We start from the raw sequence: 24082 nt of genomic DNA, 5'->3' as shown, positions 1-24082 counted from the left end.
ACAGGCCCATGGTGAGAGTTCTTTGTCTTTTAAAAAATGTAACACATGCTTTCTTTGTTGGTCTCTGTTAGCGGTCTGTGTAAGCTCCACCCCCACAGTTACCGGGCAATGGCCAGGTGCATCTGACACTATAATAGGAGCTGCTTGCCCCCCTCCTCACTCTCTTGTTCTCTCTCTCTTGCTCTCTTCCCACTTTGTTCCCTCCCCCCCCCCCATTCCCTTCCCCTCTTCTCTCCACGTGTTCATGGCTGGCCTCTACTCCTCTCCTTCTCTACTTCTCTCTCTCTTTCTCTACCCTACTACCCTCTTAACTCCCGTCCCATGCCCTGAATAAACTCTAGAATACTATACTATCCTGTGGCTGGTCCCTCAGGGGGAAGGGACGTCTCATCATGGACCCTCTGAGGCACCCCCTTTCCCCATACTCTACCACACCCCCATAGAACATATCCCACTCTCTTTGTCTTTCTATACACACAACATTGGTGCTGAAACCCGGGACACATCCTCTCCTTATCTTTTTACAAACACATCAGTCTGTTCTTTTGAAAGAAAGCTACGTGTTAATAAAATAAAATAAAAATAAATAAACCAGCGATGTGAGCCATGTCTGGATTACTTTTGCTAAATCACCATTTATACGTCAGTTGGGTTTCCGTTAGATGTGGCAGATGGACCCACACCAGAGCAAGCTCCAACTAGCCGGTGAGTCTACTTGCTTAGTAAGCTGTTACTAGGCATTTCCGCTGTCGGAGACAGATGACGACGGAGTTAATTAGACGCAGTGACTTGCAGAAGCCTCCGAGGTGTTCTCTTGATAGTACACAAGACAAGTCTATTAATTATCTCTAACAGGGAATGATTAAGGAACATCAGTTTGTAGCCAAGTGTGAGTGAAGCCAGGCAGGCAGAGCGAGGATCCTCGCTGGTCTGAGCCTCATGCTTTTTCCCAATAGGGGAATGATTTGTGAAGACAGAGATGCCCCAGGAGGGAGCCTGCAGTGTAGTGGGAAAGACCAAACTCTTACGGATGAGGGAACTGAGGATGATAGAATGGCTGCTCTGTATGGTCTGTAAGGCCAGCTGACGGAGGAAGTTGAAGAGCCGGAGATCCTGTTGCCCATGTATGCTGTCCTGTGGTAATGTTAGGATGGTCCTCTCCAGGTCCCTCAGTACCCAGCATTTTGCTAGGAACAAGGTTTGGTTAGGCTTAAGCATCCCGCCATCTTGGTCTGGCTTTGGAACACTGATGTCTGTGATAAGGACCTGCTGAGTCCTACAGTGCTCCAGACACCTGCCAGGAGAAAGAGCCTCAGGTCAGCAGAGGTGTGAAGGGGAGCAGAGGGAAGGGATTCTTTTGGAAAACCTCACTGTGGGGAAGGGAGGTAAAAAGTACAGGAGGCACACGGTAACTTCCTCTTTTTTAAAGAGTTTATTTTGCGTGCTAAGAGATTATCGCTTTTTTCCTTTTTGCTTTCGTTTTGCTTTGCTTTGCTTTTTGATTTTCAAGACAGAGTTTCTCTGGGCGGCTCTGGCTGTTGTGGCACTTGCTCTGTAGAGTACGCTGACCTTGAACTCAGATTCACATGCCTCTGGAGTTCTGGGATTAAAGGTGTACGTCTCACTGCCCTCCCTCCCTCCCTCCCTCCCTCCCTCCCTCCCTCCCTCCCTCCTTCCTTCCTTCTTCTCTTCCTTCTTTCCTTTCTCTTTGTTAAGAAATTATTACTTTAGGGGGCTGGAGAGATGGCTCAGCGGTTAAGAGAACCCGACTACTCTTCCAGAGGTCCTGAGTTCAATTCCCAGCAACCACATGGTGGCTCACAACCATCTGTAATGGGACCCGATGCCCTCTTCTGGTGTGTCTGCAGACAGCAACAGTGTACTTATATAGAATAAATAAATAAATCTTTAAAAAAATATATTATCACTTTAAAACTGTACAAATGTGCTTTTTAAAAATAGTCACAAGGTATTGCAACTGTTACCTTTCTCTACTGTAAGAAGTTCTGTACAATTGACAGTGATTTGTCACCTTGCCCACTGATCCCAGCCCCTTGAAACAGCCTGTGGACCCTGCACTCATTTATTTGTTTGTTTGTTTATTATTTGTTTACTTAATGTTTCTTTCTGTTGGTTTCTGTTGTTGTCTTGTTTTGAGACAGGGTCTCTCTATGTAGCTCTGGCTGTCCTGAAACTCACTACATGGACCAGGCTGGCCTCAAGCTTAAAGAGATCAGCCTGCCTCCCCATCCCCCCAAGTGCTGGGATTAATCCCATGCAGCCGTTTGCCCGACTTGGCCTTTGTTTTGGGGGGTTTACATGTTAGGGTGTTTACCTGCAAAGAACCAGACAATGTGTGGCCTTCCATATCTATTTTCTGTTCTCCGTTTTCTGTTACTAAGAATAATCCTGTCAAGGTCACCCACACCGTAGCAAGTGATTTAGGCAGAAAACCAGGATGCTATTGAGCAGAAATGCTGCCTGATGGTACCTGTTTCTCATTCAGGAGGCACTTGAGTGGTCTCCATTTCTTGGCCACCTACCTGTGATAGATAGATAGATAGATAGATAGATAGATAGATAGATAGATAGATAGATAGATAGATCGATCACGTGTACCAACAGTACGACAAGGTTTCTGGGTCTTTGCATTCTTGCCAGTATTCATTAGTATACTCCATATCTTACGTCTGTCACCTGCTAGGTATAAAGTGGCATTGCATTCCAAAGAACCTTCCCAGGGCGTGTCTGAGATAGTACTACTACTGTCCATACGTTCTCTATTTCAGGAATCTCAGCAAAACCCCAGTGTCCCCGCCTCATTATTCTTAGTTACAGCTCCAAGAATAATGGTCTTTGAATGAACTAGACGTGGGTTATCTTCCGTTTCCAGCCGACACTGCCTCTCCCGTATGTGTGGCTTGGTTTGCTGAGTACGCTGCCCACTCCTGGGCTGAATGCTGCTGCTCCCTCAAGATCAGAGACTGGTCATCCGGGTGTAGTCTGGGACTTCATCCCTCACACCTTTCCTGTGGCTGCTGTTGCCCAGGGCATGACCTGTGCAACGTTCAGCTGAACTTGGCCTCTTTAAGGTCAGTAAATTGGTGCTAGTCTAGGCTGTGCCCTCACTCTGACTGTGGACAGTATCCTGTCCCTCGTGAGTAATATTGGTAACAGTAAAACCCTACTGTTATTTATTTTACCTCATTTTAGTCATGGGTGTGTGTGTGGTACGTGTATATGTGTGCATCCCAAGGCCAGAGGTAAAGCCCTACTGTTCTTGTCATCCTGCTCCTTATACTGAAAGATAGTACCCTCCTTGAACCTGGACAGGAGCCAGCAAACTCCACCAATCCTCCTGTCTCCGTCTGGACCTCCCCACCCCCAGTGTTAGAATTACAGACACATAGAGCCATGTTGGCTCTGTACAGGGTACCAGGGATTTGAACTCAGGTCCTCTTGCTTGTGCAGCAAGTACTCTCACTGGCCGAGCCATCTACCCTGTCCTTCCTCGAGGTACTTGAATGATGAAGTGAAATGAACATCACAAGCAAGTAGACTAAGACACGGCAACTTAAATTGTTTATGCACTAGAAATTAATTTTGTGTCGTGTCCTTCAGTGCTTTGCCCAAATATTCTTTCTTGTAGAAGATGGGGCAGTGCTACCGTGGTGACTTCACTACAGGTAGCATCAGCTTGATGTTGCAACTTTCATGATTTAAGATTTCAGTTTTGCACTTTTAAATAATTCTAGTTTAAAAAAATGTAGATGTGTGTATGTGCACAGAAGCGCAAGTACCCACAAAGTTCAGAAGAGGACATTGGATCCTCTGGAGCTGAAATTACAGGTGGTTGTGAGCTGCTAGTGAGTTCTGTGAACTCAGCAAAGGTGCCCTGGAAACATAACGAGCTATCGCTTTGGCTCCTTTTATTTTACTATTTTATTTATTCATTGAGGAGGAAAACCAAACCATGAAAGCATGTTTGTGGGTTCTAAGGTTTAACATATTTTCTGGAAGGTTCTTTACAGTAAAAATTCACCAACTTTGGTTGTGAGACCTTCTCCATTTTTCCACGTTCCCACTCTTCCCAGCTCCAACACAGGGCCTAATCCTGTACGCACACTCCTCCTCACCTCATACTGTCTCCACCATGGCCTTTGCACACAGAACTCCCTGGGTCTTTCCTACCAAAAACTCACCTGGCCCTCCATAGGAAGTTAGTACCACTCAGGTGAAAGGGGACCAAAGTAGGAAGGCTTCCAAAGAACAATATAGCCTTCGTCCTATGCACGATGCAATGGCACCTTCTTACGCTTTCTACTGTGTTGAGCTGAGTTCTAGCTTTATCCCAAAGTCTATAAATACAGAAGCCCATGGTGCATTTCCCTTGAGCCTTGCTATGAGGGTGGAATATTCAAGGTGAAGTGTATGTGTGTGTGTGCGTGTGCCCGTGCATGCACATGTGTAGGAGCCTATTCTGTATACATGTAAGAATATCTTATGAATCCTGGATTCACATCGGAAGCTAACATTGTGGTTCAAGTTTGCCTGGTTGCCGATTCTCCATCCCGTTTCATTGGATGGGAGTGATGTCCTTTTATGTAAAGGAGAAGTGTATGCCGTCTTTGCTCTTCTCCAGCTGTCAGCACACCTGTGCCAGGGCAGGTGATAGTTCAGGTGTACATACAGGAGCTAACAATGGACCCTTGCCCAAGGTTTACAGACCTCCCTGGGCCTCCTCCTTACTTCCTTGTCTGTAGATAAAAAATGGGGTTTCCATGAATGGTTGTTCAGAGAACCAAGGATAGGGTTGCCTTGAGTTCAGGGAATCATCAACATTATTGGTTATTTGTCCCTTTATGCATTCTTTCACCACATCTTCCTCTTTATTGGAAACTTGACTTGGTTCAAGTTTTACTCTGAGGGAAAGGACTCCTATCCTCAGCAGCAGATCACCAATTGGTTGGTCATGGTAGCCCTGTAAGTCTTGCAAATTAAGAGGAATCACTATGTAAATATAGAGTTAGTTAACCTTGTGTTGCCTGTTCTTTAGATGGAATCCAACCAAAGTTTAACACACAGAGGCATGCAGTACGTGAAGTGAGAGGCCAGGCTTAGTCACATGCAGGTGCTACTCCAGCTCGGATGGTTAAATTCACATCTCTAGACCCCAGGGTCTAGAACACTGATTGAGAGTAAGTGTTCACAGTGTGTACATTTGTGTCTTTAGTTAAAGTATGATTTCGCATGGGGCAGGAGATTCCTTGTAACTCTCTCTGTCCGTTCATTCAGTGATTTCTTACATGGTAGCTATTAATCTGAGTTGTAAAAATCACAAGAGAAAGGAAGCAGATGTGGCTACTGGAGCAATAGGATCTAGAGCCCTGTCGGAGACAGACAGTAAAATAATTACAATTCAGTTAACTGCTTGTTACTAGCCAAGTGACTGGCATTTAGCAAGAGCTCAATGCCTGTTTATTGCATTTGATCACAGAATTCTCAGTATTTCCTGTTGTCTCTCTGGGAGGCTGGCCCAACTTTTCCCATGGCTGTAGGCTTGGGAAGCATGAGGAGTCGGGGCCCCAGCATGTAAGTTTTTTTTTTTTTTAATGAGGCTCTGTTTGTGGGGTACTTAATTAATTCCTCATCAGCCAAAGGAAACCCTATGGCTAAGCTTGGGGTCCATGGAGAGGAGGCGATGCTGCGGGTAACTGGAGGAAGCACGATTGGTTAGAAACCTGCCAATCTGCCACACTATTTTAAAAAATGTGGGTTATGTTATAAAAACTTTAAGGTTAGCTAAGGAATTTAAGCAATGATCAGTTGAATCCAAGAATAAGTTTCTGGCTGCAAATTCACAACTCATGAAACTAGAATGTAATTGAGACATTTTCATGGAAAATGATGGTGTGGTTCCCAACAGGCAATGTCAGGTTTTTTTTTTTTTTTTTTTTTTTTTTTTTTTTTTTTTAACACTGTCTTTACTGAGCGCCTTGGTGGCAGAGAAAAGTAATAGCACCCAAGTATCCTCAAAGCAATTCCCCCAGCTTTGCGCTCGTAACAGTGATGGCAGCTTTTTCCTTGTGGAAGAATGGACTGTCTGTTTCTCCCCCAGCAGCCAGAGGAGACGATTCTGAATGGAGTGGTTGACCTTTGCCAACAATACCTGATAAGAATTATGGAACCAATCAATAACGGATACTTCTCTATTTCGTTATAGTAAGAGAGTTTTCAGACTGGGCTTAAAGGGTAAGTCTGTAGCTAGATAGAAGACTACAATAAAGAAACAAAGTTTCAAACCAAGCTTGAGGAGTAGACTGAAATGATAGGAGTCCATATAAACTAAGGTACCTCCTTAGGCCAATTTAACTTGAAGATGCATGTGATTAAGAGATGCCCTAAAGATCTCAATGGGGCCAAACCAAGTGTGTGAGTCTAGCAGTAATATCGTCTGACCCAATGCATTTTTCCCAGTCACATATTGTGATTCAAAAGTTAATGCAAAGGACCAATTGAATTAATACCCAAAATAGAACAGCTCCACATGAGGCCCCTGAGTCTTCCTCCAAACAACACTAGGAAATCCGAAGTTCTCATTCCCAGAGTTTTGTCTCGTGAGAACTTTTGTGGGGTCGGACACACAGTATTTAAGACTATTGGAAGCGGCTAGGACCCAGATTGACGGAGGTAGTGGCACTCACGTGACTTTGAGACCATCAGCACATCCAATACACAGGCAAGATGCGACAGGATGACCTTGCACACAGCTGTGTAGCTCCGCTGGGTTCCTCCTTGTGCTGTTGATAGGACAAACCGCAAAGGTCTGAAGGGATGAGAAGAGTGGGGAGCGGAACCAAGCACAGTCCTAGCAGGGCCACCAGATACATGCAAAGGGAAGACTAAGTCCCAGAAGCATTAGGGAATATTCCTCTGAGAAGACTTGACCTCTGCTGTTTTACACCGCCCCCCCCGACCCCCACCCCCGCTCCTCACGCCTCATAAGTGTGGTCTGTGGTCTTTGTTGTCCTTAGTATTTCATAGGCATGCTTTCTTTCGTCTGAGCCGTCTGAATTTTTGTAATTATAACCTTTTTGGTAATTAGATACCATTTTTAGGGACGTTTTTTCCATCTGTGATTTGTGTGCTGGCCAAGGAGAGAAACAGAGTGATTCAGAATTCAAAATGAATGTTCCTTTTTAAATATGCAAATTTTCTGTGCGTCCATTCATTTGACTATCTTCTTCTCTACCTCATGTATCTATCTATCGCATGTATCTATCTTCTTCTCTACCACAGCCCGGATGGCGTTCAGTTAATGTCATCGGAGGCATGAATTCTTCTTCAAGCTGAGCAGTGAAGAAGGTTCCAAAGCTCCAATGGTGGGAACTTTATCATCTCGCATACAAAAAACAAAACAGAACCTAAAAGATACAAAAATGAAACTTTGTCTCCTTGTGAAAACGTCCTCTCTTGATGGCTGTGGGAAAGTAATGATGTTGTAGAAGGCAGAGATGAGAACATAGATATTTAGAAGTGCAAGTTATCACACCACACACCACTGGGTTTCATCAACCCCATGTAGCCCTCACTTCACAACATGGGGTTTAAGTAGGAAGGGAACTATAGAGTCCTCAGCTTCCCTGCTGTAGTGTATGCTTGAGGAAACGTTAGACAGAAGGACTTGTTCAGAAGCGCTCTTAACTTCTTCAGAAGTTCCCTTAACCTCTTAGAGCAACAGAACCACAGAGGATACCAACAACATCTCATGACCTCCAGCCATCCAGGGAGCTAACTTCTCTGCTATACTTTTTCTTATCTAACGTTGCAAATTAGACAAGAAGTCATAGACTTCCCTCTAGGTTTGGAAGAGAACCAAAAGAACATGCTTTATAATGATAAGCACTCTTAATATCTTCATCCTGTTTATTAATAGACAGGGACATTATTAATTGTCCGCTCTGTGTGTCACAGAGACCCAGATGGACCCATTAGCTATATTTATCTTTCTATAGATAGCATTAGACGGACAGCAGCACTGAGTGGGAGCGGGGGAGGGGAAGCGTAAGGTTGAGATTTGGCAGCATCTGAGAGAAGATAGGTTGTGAATGAGGAATTAGAGGAGCACAAGGCTGCCATTTCAGCCTTGTGGCTAGGAGGAACTTTGTATCCAAGGGTCATGCTGAGGGGAAATGGGATTCTTAAATGGGTCCTCTGTGTTTCCTCTTTAAGGATGGAGGAAAGGCATCCCGAGAGCAGAAGCGGCATTGGTAATAAGAAAAGACAAGGCGGCGGGGTAGTGCCCATCTACACATATAGCATTATATATATTTCTCATATGTCAAGGACATGGCATGGGCTCACTGATGAGCAGAGGTCAGCGAGTCTCAGTCCTAAGTTTTAGAAAGCTTTGGTAGTAATCTTAAATACAGGGAGCTGATTAAAACTAAGGCAACAAGGTAAGAGATTAAGGTAAATATATTACATGACAAGCTCGGGCAAGAATAAGACAGATAGAAAGATGCCTACACTTTCAAAATAGCAGTGTGTACACTTGTGAAACTGGAAATCGTGTTATTGGCATAAATCACTGAATCTTTAGTGGGTGGTTTTGTTTTCTTTCTGTTTTGAATATATTTCATAACAAATCGTGGCAGAATCTAGCTGGGCTTAAGTTTTTCTGAGAACTTCATACATGAACACTGCACCTACATCATTCATGCCCTCCCCTCTTCCCGCAACTTCTTTGTTCTCACCCCCTCTTAAATTCTCAATCTCTTCTTTTTCATTGCTACATGCCATACATGCACCCAAGCATGCACACGCACCCACGCACACACATACACACATGGTTTAGCGTTGCCTATGTACTTGGAACTACACATTCTTTGTGAAAGTCCCTGGACAAAACCTCTTCTCCCTTTCTCAGACACCATTGCCCACCTCTAGCTCTATCTGGACGTGAGACCTTGCAAACCTTCCCCCATCCATGTTGGCATGTCAACTAGTATCGCCCTTGTGCAGCTGTAGTTCAAGCAACCATAGTGTCGAAATTCCCTGAGTGAAATTCCCCCGTCCTATACAGAGGACATTTTCTTGCCTCAGACATACTTGTCCTCTGGTCCTTAAACCCTTCCCATACTCTCTTCCACACATTCCCCAAGCCTTAGGTGTATGGGTTGGGTCATAGATGTATCAGTTGAGGTTAGGCACCCCTTTGTCATGTACTTTCTGAATATTGACCATCTGTTGAAGAGAAGAGTGTCTTTGATGAAGGCTGAGTACTTCATCCTCTGTGGGTGTAAAGGTAAGTATTTAGAACACATCTAGAAATTAGTTTAGGAAAGTGGCAGTGGTACATTCTCCTCTTGTGTCTCTCCAGCCTTACCTCTCCAGCCGTGTATAGGTAGCTGGGTTTGCAGTACCCTGCACAAATTCCCTCCCATTGATCAATTAAGTTCAATTTGTAGTGGCCCAAAATAGAAAAGTACCACTACTGTACCACTTATTTTAGCTTCCTGGGCTTCGCATGGTTCTGGTTTGTAGGTTGTACAGATGTCTAGGGCTACCAATTGCTCTTTTCCCTATTGTGAGTCCCCATGGAAGACTGGAAAATTTAAAAGCATTTGGGTTGACAAAAACGCAGACTTAACCCAATAACGTATGAGCTTTGGAAGATGATTTAGTAGATGGCGACTCGGCCCTTCCCTTTCACAGATGAAGAAAACCTAGTCGTGAAGGTGTGAAGTCGCCGGCACCGTGATATTATGGGAAACTTTAAAATGTGGATTAGCTTAGTGGGTTTTTGGACCGTGCATAACAGGAATAAATTCAGACTGTGGCCGTTCCTGCTTTTGGTCTGTTTGACTATGAAGTGGAAATTCTGGAAAGTCACCAAGCACAATTCCGTTCATTGAGGAAAGTCTGTTCCTATTCAGCACAACATTGGCTTTAAAGGTGTAACACCACGACGGTGTTTGATGAGGGTTTCAGTTAACGACACGTTCAGTTAAGCAGCACACCTGGTCTCTAGCCCATCTGGGTGAGTAGACATTCATCAAGGGCTGTGTAATCAATAACACGTGCTCAGGTGACTCACAACTGCCGATCCAAAGGGAGACACGGCCCCTGGTGCCCACGCTAGATACAGCTCTCCAGGCCTGGCTGGGATCATGCAGGGAATGTTCTCCCTACTTTCATCTTGTAAGCCACAGAAGCCCTTTAAATCACTTTGATACACAAAGGGTGGGAGTCTTTGTAGCAGCACTGCGTACTAACAAAGGCCCCTGAGTGCCATTTAGAGTTCCCAGTCCTTATCCTAACACGCTGGTTCTCAACCTTCATAAGGCTGAGACTCTTTAATAGATTTCCTCATGTTGTGGTGAGCACCCAGCCATAAGATTGTTTTTGTTGCTACTTTTATGAATTATGTTAATGTCTGCATTTCCCAATGGTCTTAGGTGATTCCTACGAAAGTCACTCAACAACCCAGGGTTTGGGATCCATAGGTTGAGAACCACCGCCTGAAACTCTCTTCATCCAGTGAACCTCAGTACAGGGGATAAAGTTCTATAAAGAACTAGAATATTCAGCCATTTGAAAGCCACGTTATTATATTAAATGGTAGTTTGCAGAGATTTAAGCTTGGCAGCGACGTTAGCACTTTAATAATGCTACCCCCTACAAGAGTCCTGTAGTCAAAGACCATTGAAGTCTTAACCCAGACCACGTTATCTTCTGCCTCAAACCCCTTTCTCCCTCCCCGCTCCACTTCCCAGCGTGGGATAAGCCCTTGCACTTGCGGCTGTCATCTGGTGGTAGTTACTGCTGTGCTTAGGATTTGGAAGGACTTCTGTTTGTTTGGCATGTTCCACATGGGCCTGTCAGGCTCTGGGGGGTTGTGGCATTTGCAGAACTCACAAGGCAGAAACACAAAAATACATAATTCATAGAGGGAAATATTCTGGAGTCTCCTTCACTTTTACAAATTGGCCATAAAGCAGAAACCACAGACATAACATTCATATACCCATACCAGCCAAACTTGAAGAATTATTGGAGGTAGCAACAATGAAGGCTTTTGGTAGATGCTTCTCTCTAGGGCACCCAGAGCAGGAATATGAATCCAGAACTTGTGCATAGAAATTAGTGCGATTCTTCAAATGAGGGATGTGGATCCCCTACCCAACCATTGGCAAACGCCTATTGACGTAAATGGGCTCTGTAACATAACATCTCCTCCTAGTCGCTAAGCATATGGTTTGAAAGGATTTGCTTGCCTTTTTGGGTACATTAAGGATTTTATATACATTGCCTTATAAGTTACTGTCTCTTGTCTTTCTCCTTTTCTTAGTGAAAGGTGCTCACAATGCCCGAGACAACCATGCATGTCACTGTCAAGGGTACAGTAGAAGAAGGAGCGATGTGGAGGCCGAGTCTACTTCCTCCTCCTCTGATTAGTGGTGTTGACACCATGAGCTTGCATTAGTTCCTTAGAATGAGTCTTGAGGGTGGAGGAAAAGTCTAATCAACTTCTGTCATTTCCACTTAGATATCTGAGTGACACGTCAGTGATGTTGCCCATGGAGACTGCTGAAAAAATAGCATGCTTAATGAGGTTAGCTACACGCAGGACCCAAGAAAAGAAATGGGACTTCTGCAGCAAAGAGCTCCCTCTGCCTTTTGATTTGATGGCATAGTAAGGAGGGTGTGGGCCTAAGGATGAGAAAAGCTGAGAGCTGGGCTTTAACTATTCCGAGTGACGTTCATGATTTGTGACCTTGGAAATGGCACTTGAGTTCTCTGGGCTCTATTTTATTCCTGTAGATAGGATCCCACTCTCCTGCAGGGGTTTGAGGGTGGACTGACAAATGTCCAAATGGAACAGATTGGACTGTGCTGGGTGATAGTCCTGGGTCCCGGGTCAGAATGCATGAGTTATTCTTGAGTTGCTTCTAACATCGGACCCCATTGTTCTAGGAGCTATGGTCTGTGGAGAAGAGGAGGGTGGACAGGGAGTGACATAGAGGTTAATAGTGTTACTTAAGCTGTTTGGTCACATAAGTTCTTAGAGAAATGCACAGCTAGATTAAAAGACAATGAGGCTATTTGATATGCCATTGTTAATGATGACTATAAAGATTTGCGACAGGCGATTATTGGTTGACAAAGGGAGTGTCTTTTTTTTCTTTTTTTTAAGATGAGCTCCCTGATAGATCATCCAATCCCAAGTGTTCAACCCTAAAACACATGCACATAGTAGGAACATTAACTATAAATAAACTCAGTATGTTTATACATATATATAAGCATGTGTGCATATATGTGACAATAATAAAGAAGAGTTCATGAATTTGACAGGTAATGGAAGGAATTGTGGAGGGATTGAAGAGGGGAAAAGGAGGGTGTAGACATGATGGATAAACTGTAGTCATGTATAAAAACCTTTAGAAATTAATTTAAAACATTTTACACAGCACAGGGGCTCGGACAGGATCAATCTTCTATTAAATATAGGAGTCTCTTTTCCACAATCTTTCCAAACCCTTCAAACAGATGGTCAGATGGGTTTTTAAAGCAGACTTTCAGGAGCAAATCTGTATTTCTCCCAAGAACAGTTATGAACCCATTTTTTTTTTTTTACTGTTCACTTAACAGTACGCAAAAACAACATATTGGTTGAGCCTGCCTCTCTGCTCATCCTAAGAGCTTCTCCTATATTGTTTGGGATAAACTATTTGAATTTGGAGAGAGGTCTGTGTATGACGGTGTATCATACTGTGTCTCTGAAGGCCAAATTGTGATTTGAGAGGCCTTATGGGATGCCATATTCCCCAATTCCCATTATGTGGCTTTAGGACAGTGTTAACCGAAAATAGCCATAGTGAGGATGTTGGGTTTCTTTCCTTGTTTTGAGGCCTTTTCCTAGGGCCGGAGAACATATATACGTTCATCCTTAGAAGGATGCCAGTGACAGACTCTAGGAACGATTTCACTCAAGTCTAGCCTGGTAAAGCAAGGGGTTTAACTCTGATTCCTTACAAGTGCCTAGACAACTCACTAAGCAGCTACACCACTAAGTGGGCAAAATCTCCCTGGCAAAGGTTGATGGTCTGTTTATCCTCAGGGGAAGGCATGGTCTTGTGATGCCCTCACTCCCCCAGCAAAAGTTAACTACCTAAAACACTTATAGGAAGAAACAGAACCTATTGAAACCTTTTCTCTAGTAGCCCATAAGTGCCTACAATCTTGGGGAAGGGTAGGACCTCATGGTACCTCTCTCCTAGAAATCTATAACTGTCCATAAATCTGGGGGTGGGGGGTATGCTATGGCGCCACATAGCCCCTCCTCCATGATGAAAAGTCAACAGGACCAACCTTGTTCAAGGTTGTTCAGAGTCCAGTGGCAAGTTACAATGGAGGACAATGTCCCAAAACACTTTCTTGTTGTAGGTATTGCTGCTGTCATGGTGCTGCGATTTTTGATCATATGTAAGCTCCTCTTATAATGCTAAATATCTTGGCCCATTATTTGAGATTTTCTGCAACACTAATGAAAGTGATGTGTGATGCATTAATGGTTTTTTTAAAAAGATTTGCTTATTATTCATATATGTGCATACACTGTAGCTATCTTCAGACACACCAGAAGAGGGCATCGGATCCCATTACAGATGGTTGTGAGCCACCATGTGGTTGCTAGGAATTGAACTCAGGACTTCTGGAAGAGCAGTCAGTGTGCTCTTAACCACTGAGCCATCTCTCCAGCCCTGCATTAATGGCTTTAAAGGCTGATTAATCACTAACTTAAAGGTATCCTGACTGTTAGTTATTAGCATAAGGAAGCTGTACAATGGTCAGCATGCTTCTATACCAGCTCTCTAAGCAATTCAGGAGGAAGGATGCTTTCACAGACGGTCTCTATCAGGTGCCCACCTTCCTCCTTTAATCTGTCTTAGATATGCCTGCAGTCTTGGTATAAACCTACATTAAAACCCGGAACTTCTTCTAGGCTGTAACAGTTCTCTTCAGCAACTGCTATTGTGTTACAAGTTGGGGAAGGCCAATTCAAGTAATTTCTTCCTTTTTTTTTCCTTTTACCATTATTTATTTGTTATGTGTGGGGGAGAATATATACATGCTGTGTGTCATTTACTTATTAGGAGTATGGGAAATTATGTGTGGAAGGCAGATGACCATGATAAGGAGTTGACCCTTTCCTTCTGCCATGGGAGTCACTGGGATCCAACTCAAGTTGACAGACTCAGCCTTGGTCTATAGATCCAGCTTACCAGAATAAAGCAATTTATTTCTACAGAGGAACTGGGCTCTGTGTTTATGTGGGCAGTTTATGTCACAGCTGATGTTGGTACCTACTCTGGCTATACTGAAGGACCAGACAACAAACACTGTATTAACATTTCCATGCTAACCTTGACAACCTAGGTCAGCCTCCTTGACTCATGCTTATACCTGCAAGCATGCCTGATCTCTAAATATCTGGGTTACCATAGTTACCAGAGAACAGACTTTGATGGAGGGTACTCAATGATAACATTCAAAGTGAAGGCCTATTACCACAACTATTCTTTTATTGTGATAACTTTTGTGAGTAGTTTCTTAGAAAGAGGGTCTGGATTTGAATATTCTCCTGATGTCAAGTTTTACCAGAATCACCACATTAGTATTAGACCGCACATTAAATTTTATCAGAGTGGTCAAGATGTGCTTAGCTTCTGCCATGTGCTATGGCCCTTTGTCTATACAAAGTGCATTCTGGGGAGGACACATAGCAAGTACTGGCTGGCCCTAAAGATGTGGCTATAAGAGAACAACAGGAATGGGAGGAATTGTATAGCATTGGCATGGGCCTGGCTACTGAGTGAATGGCACAGATACTGTGGCTGTTTCTAAGTTCGTTTCTGTAAGCCACTTCAAGACAGTAAGTTACCTTGTAGTTGTAGAGGAGAGTTTTGAGTGTGTTTGTCTGTGGCTTGTCCTTGCTGTGCTGTGTCCTTTTGGGGGGACTTTCTTGCGACCTTCTGTTATGGAAAATGCTAAATGAAAGAAGCTTTCGATTATTGCATATCTATTAGTGCGTAGTGCGGAGCATTCCAGTTGGAAATGATGACTTTACTAGAGGTATAAATATTTAATCATAGGTGCTTTTTCAATAACGCTTCTGTAGCCAATCAAGATCATTGTCGGTGGGTAATCAGGAAAGGAATGGAAATCAGAGAGAGCCATGTTGGAAAGGATGAAGTTAAAAATATAACCTGCTGATGACACCCATCTTACATGTAGAAAATCCCACATGGGAGAAACCTTTCGAGCTCGTTAATGAGTGAGCAAAATGACGGGATTTAAGATCAATATATAAAAGTTAGCTGTATTCCTGGTCATAAGCCATCCAGAAATAAAATTAAGGAAATCATTCTATCCACAAGGCATCAAGAAGAGTACATTGAGACTCTAAAGGCTGAACACTATAAAATGTCAGCGAAATGAATTAAAAAGTAGAATCCTTAGAAGAATGACCTGTGTTCATGAGTGGCAGACAATATTGTTAGCATAGTGTTCATCCCCAAACTCTTTTATACATTAAATGGAATTGCTATTAAAAGTTCAATAGCTTGTTTTGGTTTTTGGAGAAAGGTTTCTTTGGACATTTCTTCTGGGGATGTAAGGGACCCACAGTGACCAGCAATCAAGGAACAAAACACAATCAAGGAACAAAACTGAAAGAACTTTCCTAATTTCAAAACTTACATCAAAGTTATCCTAACGGAAACTATTATGCCATGCCGGAGATTGTCGGTAAGGTTGACAAATGAAGAAAGAAGAAGCCTTTCACTGAATGTGGCTGGGACAATTTGATAGCCACCTGCAAATGTACAAAATTGGGCTGTACCCAATGCCATACAAAGAATAAAGTCAAAGCAAAGAGCTAAATTGTTGGGACTAAAGCGAAGACCTCCTAGAAGAAAATGGGGATTATCTTAGACCAAGCCTGAAGCACAAACAGCCAAATAAATGGATCCAAATAAACTTAAAACTGTTAGACCTTTAAGGACCCCATCATGGAAGTGAAAAGACAACCAAAGAATGAGAAAGACATTTGCAACTCACTTCTCTACAAATAAAGAGAAGGTGTGAACACAAAACTCTGTAAATTTATCTATAAAAAGGCAGTTCAACTTGACAGTATTAAAAACTTTAAATATACATTTATACAAAGAAAATAATGAACAACCAACAGACACACACACACATGCATGTGCACGCGCACACACACACACACACACACACACACACACACACCCCATGACGATCACACTATTAGCCACTGGGGAAATACAACTCAAAACCACAATGAGATAGCACTTCACACCCACTGGGATGTTTATAATAAAAAATAAAAACACAAAAACAGGCCGTAGCAAAAGTTGGCACGGATATATAGAGTTTGGAACACTTGTACATTGCCGGGGGAGTAAAAGCAGTGCAGCTGTATTGAAAACGGTTTGGCAGTTGCACAAAACCTAAACGTTGGGTTGTTGTGGGTCTTGGAGCTCCTCTCATAGGTATGTACATAAGAGAATTGGAAACACATGTCCACACAAAAGCATGTACGCATATCGTCATAACAGCGTTACTCACGGCAACCAAAAGTGGAAGTGATTCACCTGTCCGTCAACTGATGTATAAACAGAGCCCAGTTTGTTCGTGCATTGCAATGGCATCCAGCCATTCGGGATGGCAGAGTATTGAGTCATTCTACAGTGTAGCGGTCACTGGAGAACAGTCTACTAAGTAAAAATCAGACATAAAACACACATGTTTTCTTTCATTTACGTGATTTTTCTAGGACCCTCCAAGTGAAACAATGAGACAGAACCTATGTGTATGGTGCCAGGAGCTTGGCATGGCGTGGGAAAGGGAAGCGTTTGCTAACATATATGGGAGTCTCCTGCTAATGATGACAATATCCGGAACTTGATGGTGGCGATGCTTTTATAACATGGATCTAATAACCATTTAAATCCTTTAAATTGTTCTGTTTATATGTTTAAATGTAATGACATGAGTTCTACATCACTTTTGTTGGGGTTGTTTAAGACAGGGTCGAACTATATAGCCCTGGCTGTCCTGGAGCTCAACTGTGTAGACCAGGCTGTCATTGAAAGCGCAGAGATCCACCTGCTTCTGCCTCCTGAGTGCTGGGATTAAAGGCATGGGCTACCACACCCAGCCTCTACATAGTTTTTAATGTCACTATGTTTTCTCTTATTAAGCTGGTCTAATAAAACATGCCTTGCAAACAAACAAACAAACAAACAAACAAACAAACAAACAGACATTCTTCCTAAAAGTACACACTTCCCTGCTACCCTTTTGAAGCCAGTCCACCATCATGCTTTATAGACAAATGTCATGAAATGTGATCAGTATCAAGTCTGAATGAGTGCAGTTGGACAGCTCTCTCTCTCTGAAAGTATTATGAGGGAATATATCTACACACTAGCCCCGCCTTCTCTTCTAGCTTGATGGGGACACTTCTCGTTTACGTGTCCAACACATGTTGTTGTCCCTTGGAGGAAAGACTCACTTCTTCGCCCACATTTCATGTTGCTTCTCTTGCTCTCCTTCCAGGTCCTTCCCTTCCCCAGCCAGGTGGTGTACAACAGAGTCGGCAAGTGTGGCAGTCGCACCGTGGTCCTGCTTCTGAGAATCTTGTCAGAAAAGCACGGCTTCAAATTGGTCACGTCAGACATTCACAACAAAACCAGGCTTACTAAAAATGAACAAGTAAGTTGACCTTCACGCTGTCGAATCATAACTGGTGGGTGCCTTACACAGGGTATCCTCCATGCTGAAGTTTCCATTGCGTGCTGTGTTTTTTTGTCAGAGCACAGAAGGAAAATTAAAATAGGATTTCTGCGGGGAATCTGAAACCCAGGAAGCCTGCCTAAGTGGATACTTCTGTTGGGTCTGATGGACTGTGTACATTAACCATGGTCTAATTTGCTAAAGTCAATTAAACATACAATCTCAAAATATTTAAACCACTGAATTATAAAAATAATGCTAACATCTTCACAGTCAAACTGAGAAATTTTTCATTTAGCATTCCTTCCTTCGCAATTTCTCATCGGTATCCTAAATCTTTAGAGTAAAGAGAAAACCTTGTTTTGTGTGTGCAGGAAATCTGGTTGGTCGATGCAGAATAAGAGTCTAATTGTAATAAGCTCATTGAGTCTTGGCTTCCAAACATGCGTTAGGAAATATAACATTTGTATATATAGTTTGAATACAGAGCATTTGTTATGGTCGGTATAAGCAAAAGAATCCACCCACTTTGCAGGATCTTTTTTTTTTTTTTTTTTTTTTTTTTGCCTCGGTACAGCTACACACAGAGCTGGACACACCTGTGACAGGATGACGTCACTGTTGCCCTCCAGGAAGTTCTAAAGCTTGTCCTGCCTTGTAAAACTGTGCAGAGATAAGGACAACTGTACCCGTGAAGCGGCCCGTGTAGGAAATGAGGGTACTATACTCTCGGTGGTCTTTTTTTGCAAGATAAAGCTTGTTGTCAACGTGTGTATTGGTTCCTGTTGTTGATAAAATATCCTGATGAAAGCAATTGGAACTGGGGGAAGGGTTTATTTTGGCCCTCACTTCCAGAGACGATAGTCACATTGTGACTCGGAGGCACGACAGCTGGCAGGGGCATAAGGCTGGCATGCATGTTGCATTGGCAATCTGAAAGTTGAGAGTAAAACCAGATCCTTGTAGACAGAAGGGCATCGTTCCCATAGACTAGAGCAGTGGTTCTTTGAGTAAAGTGTTTGCACCCCTGTCTCCGAGGGCAAACCATGAGGGCCTGAGTTCAGATTCCCTAGCACAAACACAAAAGGCCAAGGCAATATGAATGCCCCAAATCTAGACAGAATGCTTCCGTCTACATGATTCTGTGTGCCTCCAAGGGGAAGATAATGTCTGAAGAGCAGGTGCGTGCTGAGATTTCAATATTGTGATTTTGACTTGCTAGTAAGTGCCCCCCATTGGATAATACAAGTTTCTGAAGTGACAGAGCCCTTTTTCTTTTTTGACACCAGGTTGTTGTGGTTTGAATGTGAACGGTCCCCCATACTCTCCCGTGTTTGACTGTTTGGTCCTTGGCTAATGGCACTGTAGGACTTGGAGTCTTCCTGGACGGAGGAAGTATGTTTCCAGGAGTGGGCTTTGAATTTTCATAGCCTGGTCCCACTTCCTGTTTTTACTCTCTAGTTTTAGATCGCCAATGAAACATGAAATGCCCTAAAAGTCTGTGACCTCTGCATTGGGTTTTCTGAGGTAGCTGGATCTCTGGATCTGTCTGGGCTTCCCATGTTGCCAACTTAGGGAACTCCAGGTTCAAGAATGAAGGTGGGGGTGAGGTGGGGAGATGGTTCGGTGTGCAAAAGTGCTAGCTTCCTTGTGAGGAGTGATACTGAGAACCAATGTGATAGTTTGTACATGCTTGGCCCAGGGGACGGCACTATTAGGAGGTGTGGCTTTATTGCATGAGGTGTGTCACTGTGGCCATGGGCTTTGCCCTTGCTGCTTAGAAGCCAGTCTTCTAGCAACCTTAAGATAAAAGATGTAGAACTCTCAGCCCCTCTTTCACCATATCTGCCTGGTTGCTGCCATGCTCCCGCTTTGATGACAATGGACTGAATCTCTGAACCCGTAAGCCAGCCCCAATTAAGTGTTGTCCTTTATAAGAGTTGCCTTGGCCATGATGTCTGTTCACAGCAGTAAAACCCTAGCTAAGTAAAGGCATAGTACAAGCACTCCAGAGACGAAAAAACAAACCAGCAAAAACTGGCAGAGACCCTACCTCAAAGGAAAGTAGAAAGTGAGGACCAACTCCCGTGGTTGCCTCTGACCTCCCTAGTTGCTCTCTGACCTCTGTACATATGCTGTGGCACGTGCACTCGTGTGCGCGTGCGCGCACACACACACACACACACACACACACACACACACCTGTATTCACACACACACAACTGTGCCTACACACATGCACACACATACTCACACACACAAATAGTACACACATTGTATGCATAAGCTTTTTCAAATAATAAGGTGAAGAGAGACTATGAAACCGTCAAATCCCCTGACCTCTATGAGCATGTTCATACACATGCACACACTATAAACACCTATGCATTCATACACACTAAACACAAGGAATGAAAAGTATGTTTGGCATTTAAAGCTTTGAGGCTAGGTGTGGTGCCACCATGCCTCTAATCCCAGCATTTGGGAAGCAGAGGCAGGCCCATCTGTCTGGGTTGAAGGCCAGCCTGGTCTATATAGTGAGTTGTAGGCCAGCCCAAGTTACATGGTGAGACCCTGCTTCAGAAAGGGGGGGTGTGTGTGTGTCACGTTTCATGTGTAAGATGTTTAATAATAACAACAGAACCCCTTTGATTCCCTTACTTTGACTGATTAGGATCTTTTCTTACTAACCACAAGAAAATGACTGTAAATAAATAGTCTATGTTCTTAGGATGCTATTACGGTTATTAAATTTTACCTTCCTTTGTATGCAAGCCTCAGGGCCTGCTTATCAGATTACCCCTAAATGCTGCTGTGTGTGTATTTCATGCATTATTCCTAGATACCTTGTAAGACAGTTTCTAGATTCAGGTGGCCCCTGTTGAAGGTGTGCAAACAGCCCAGAGGAAACAGAAGAAAGGCCCGAAGGATCAGACACTAGAATGTTCAGGAACATCCCAAGGGAAAGAACACGGAATTCTAATGCAGAACACACTGTGGGAGTTTTGAGTAGATAACCCTACTTCGTTCCCTGATTTAAATAGGTATAATCATAAATAAACTAATTTAAATAAAAAGCTAATCCAATTATCTGACTGAAATAGGTGGTTACTAGAAAAGATTAAAGACAACAGCACCCTGAAGGGGAACCTCCTCTGAAGGGGAAGCTCTCATCTGTTAGGAATGGTTGGCTTGTCTGGAAGCCAGGGAACAGGCAAGACAATCTTTTTAGGTTTTTTGTAGCACCATGACTCTGTGATATATTTATACAACTTCTAGCATATTCCAGGTGTTATGTGGTTCTGATTCCTGTGGTCACTGTGGCCTAGCCTATATTTCATTACTTACTGCGGATTCCTCTTAAATTATAAGACAAGTAAAAGAAAAGACTAAAGCAAAAGACTTGGGAGGAAAAAGCGGATACACAAGTCTGCCATGAAAATAAAAGAGGACCGTGCTCACAGCGTCTCTGAGCCAGCTGACCTGGCTCCTGGACACGGGAGAGTAGCCAAGAAACAGGACAAGAAACCAGACCTAGTCTATCTCCATGGATGTTCTGAGAGACTTGCCTTTGTTCCATGGGATCCCTTTTACTAAAGTTTGAAAGTACATATGACAGCAGAGAACGAAATATTATTTTAACTTAACGTATTCAGGAAATAATTTACGGTATTAATAGCTGCTCTTCTGGGTGATTTATTAAAAGGGAAAGGCGGTGTGATTTAGGAGACTAGTTAAAATTTTATGGTCAGTGGCTCTCTCCCTTAAGCAATAGAACTCTGAAAATCATTCCCATGGAAAATTGTTTTCCCAAAATTAATAATAACAACAACAACAATAATAACAACTTTGCTTCAGGTACTGTAGGAGTTAAACAATCTCTCGTGTGCTAGGCCAGGGATCTATAAACCTTTTTTTTTTTCCATGAGAAAACATGTTCCATGTTCCAAAGTACTGACTTACGAGTGAACTTCAAAACTATGTCCATTTACAGGGCTGAGTTTTTCTGTGCCATTTCATTGAAACCACAAGTCATTTCTCCAGGCCACGATTAAATGAGCATATTCATTTCCCCCTCAATGGTAGCTATCATCATGCACACATGTGTTCATACATGTGCAAACACACATCTGCACACTCAACAGTTAAGGGTTAAAACTTTATAGCCTAGGGGATTTTTACAGCAGGGAAGAAAGCAAGAAGACACCAAATGTTACAGATACCCATAAAGACCTATTACATCTGCTTCCACAGAAATAGGCACACCTTTAAAACTGTACTTTGAACAATTCCTTCTCCACAGATGCGCTCCTAAACACTGCTGGCCAGGTGTTGGATCTTTGTGTTACATATAATACAAACTCAGGATGACACTGGTTCATCTGCACCAGATCTAAATATAGCTCTCAGTTAGGGGGCGTGATTTGTATGATTTTGCAAAGTGGAGATTCTATCTAGTGTGACTGAAGAGGCTTCTCCCACTCCCCGAAGGGCAAGGGAGTGGTGGCCAAGAGTCTTCACAGCCCATTTGCTAGTCCTAAAGTGACTTCAGCACTGTGCCCTAAGTATAGTGAAGGTCAGAGTGCCACAGGCATCCCACAGGGAGAGGAACCTGTTATTCTGGTTGGAGAGTGGCAGAAACTGACCTCAGACATCGAAAAGATTAGCAAGAGCAGATCACTTTGCTATTGGTTTTTCTGCTGGAGTTTCCCAAGATGTATGAAGCAAATGGGAAGCCTACGTGTGAATTGTTTCTCCTAATTATGTCATTTAACTATTTGGGGCCAAAAATACACCAGTGAGTAAGTGTCGCTCCCTGTTTTCTGGGTGAGAAACTGAGATAATTTGACACCTTCTGAAAATAACTGGAGCAACTGCGAATGATGGCTTGACCTGGACCTGGGCTCACCCAGATCCAAAGGTTGTTCCCATAATGCAACGGTCGATCTCCAGCAGTGCTTTTGGAATCCTAGAGTCTTGGCGCCCTTCCGCTGGAAATGCTGGCCAGGAATCCAGAACATTCTTTTGAGGGGGCGGGGGAGTGAGTAGTGGCACAGGCAGCTTTTCTATGATGCAGCAGCCAGGCTGAGGAAGGTCTTCAGCAAGGTCCTCATGTCAGCATTTCCTGGAAGGGTGATCTCTAGGGCTCCATGCTCCCTCTGTCCAGGAAGAAGGGAAAAGGGAATGGCTTAGAAATTCGAGGGCTCCTCTGTACCCTGTTTTCATCTAGAAGATTCACAGAGATTATTCACATTTTAATGACTGACAGTCTTAAGACATAGACATATATACTGTATGTGTGTGTGCATGTCTGTATTTGTATGTTCCCATGTGTGTGGGCACACCTGTGTGTGTGTGTGCACGCTGGTGATTGTGAGTGTGTACGTGCATGTGCATGTCCATGTATATGCTGATGACTGTGTATATGTATGTGTGTGTGTTGAGGGCTTGTGTGTGTGTGTGTGTGTGTGTATATGTGTGTGTGTGTACTGATGACTGAGTATATATGTGTGTGTTCGCATGTTCACCTGTGTGCACCCATGTGCATTCATGTGCTGGTAACCATATATGTGAGTTTGTGTTAGTGTGTTCACATGTATGTGTCCATGTATATGTATGTGCTGTGACTGTGTGTCTATTTGCATGTTCACATGTATGTATGTGCTCACATGTATGCATGTCCTGGTGACCATGTGTGTCTGTTTTGTGAGTATTTGTGTATGAGTGTATGTGTGTGTGGTATGTATGTGCGAGTGTGTGTGTGTGTGTGTGTGTGTGTGTGTGTAGCTTGTCACTGGCCATCTTCCTCATCATTCTTCACTTTATTTTCTGAAGAACAGATTCTCCCTAAACCCAGATTTCCCAGTTCACCATCTTGCTCTGAGAATCACATGTCTTCACCTCCTGAGGCCTGGGATTACAGACAGATTGCCATGCCTGCCCCATTTATGAGGGATAGGGATCTAAGTTTTAGTCTTCATGCTAAGACATCAAGCATGTTACTATGTATGTATGTATGTATGTATGTATGTATGTATGTATCATCTATCTATCCATTAGTCTATTCCTACATACACACATGCATACATATGTTATATATATATATTACATACACATACATATACATACATGCACATACGTTTTAAACACCAGTTTCTCCTAGACTTCCCCAGGCTTAGTTGATCAGGGGATTTTTGTGTGTCATGGCTGTGCTTTGGATCCCACAGAACTTACACATCATAATTTGAGAAGC

The 24082-nt window shown here is 43.2% G+C and overlaps 1 protein-coding gene across 4 annotated transcripts in view; it reads left to right on the top strand.

The window, feature by feature from the left end:
- The window catches only part of Ust (uronyl-2-sulfotransferase), a 295264-nt gene that overhangs the window by 157625 nt on the left and 113557 nt on the right, over positions 1–24082 (top strand). For all 4 annotated transcript variants that reach the window (XM_063265960.1, XM_039081060.2, NM_001108458.1 and 1 more), the window contains 1 exon segment: positions 17653–17808. In XM_063265960.1, the coding sequence (XP_063122030.1) occupies positions 17653–17808 (156 nt within the window).

This window comes from Rattus norvegicus, chromosome 1 (assembly GCF_036323735.1).
Source record: "Rattus norvegicus strain BN/NHsdMcwi chromosome 1, GRCr8, whole genome shotgun sequence".
NCBI lineage: Eukaryota > Metazoa > Chordata > Mammalia > Rodentia > Muridae > Rattus > Rattus norvegicus.
The sequence above is the reverse complement of the archived record's forward strand: the minus strand, read 5'-3'. Positions and strand labels throughout refer to the sequence as shown.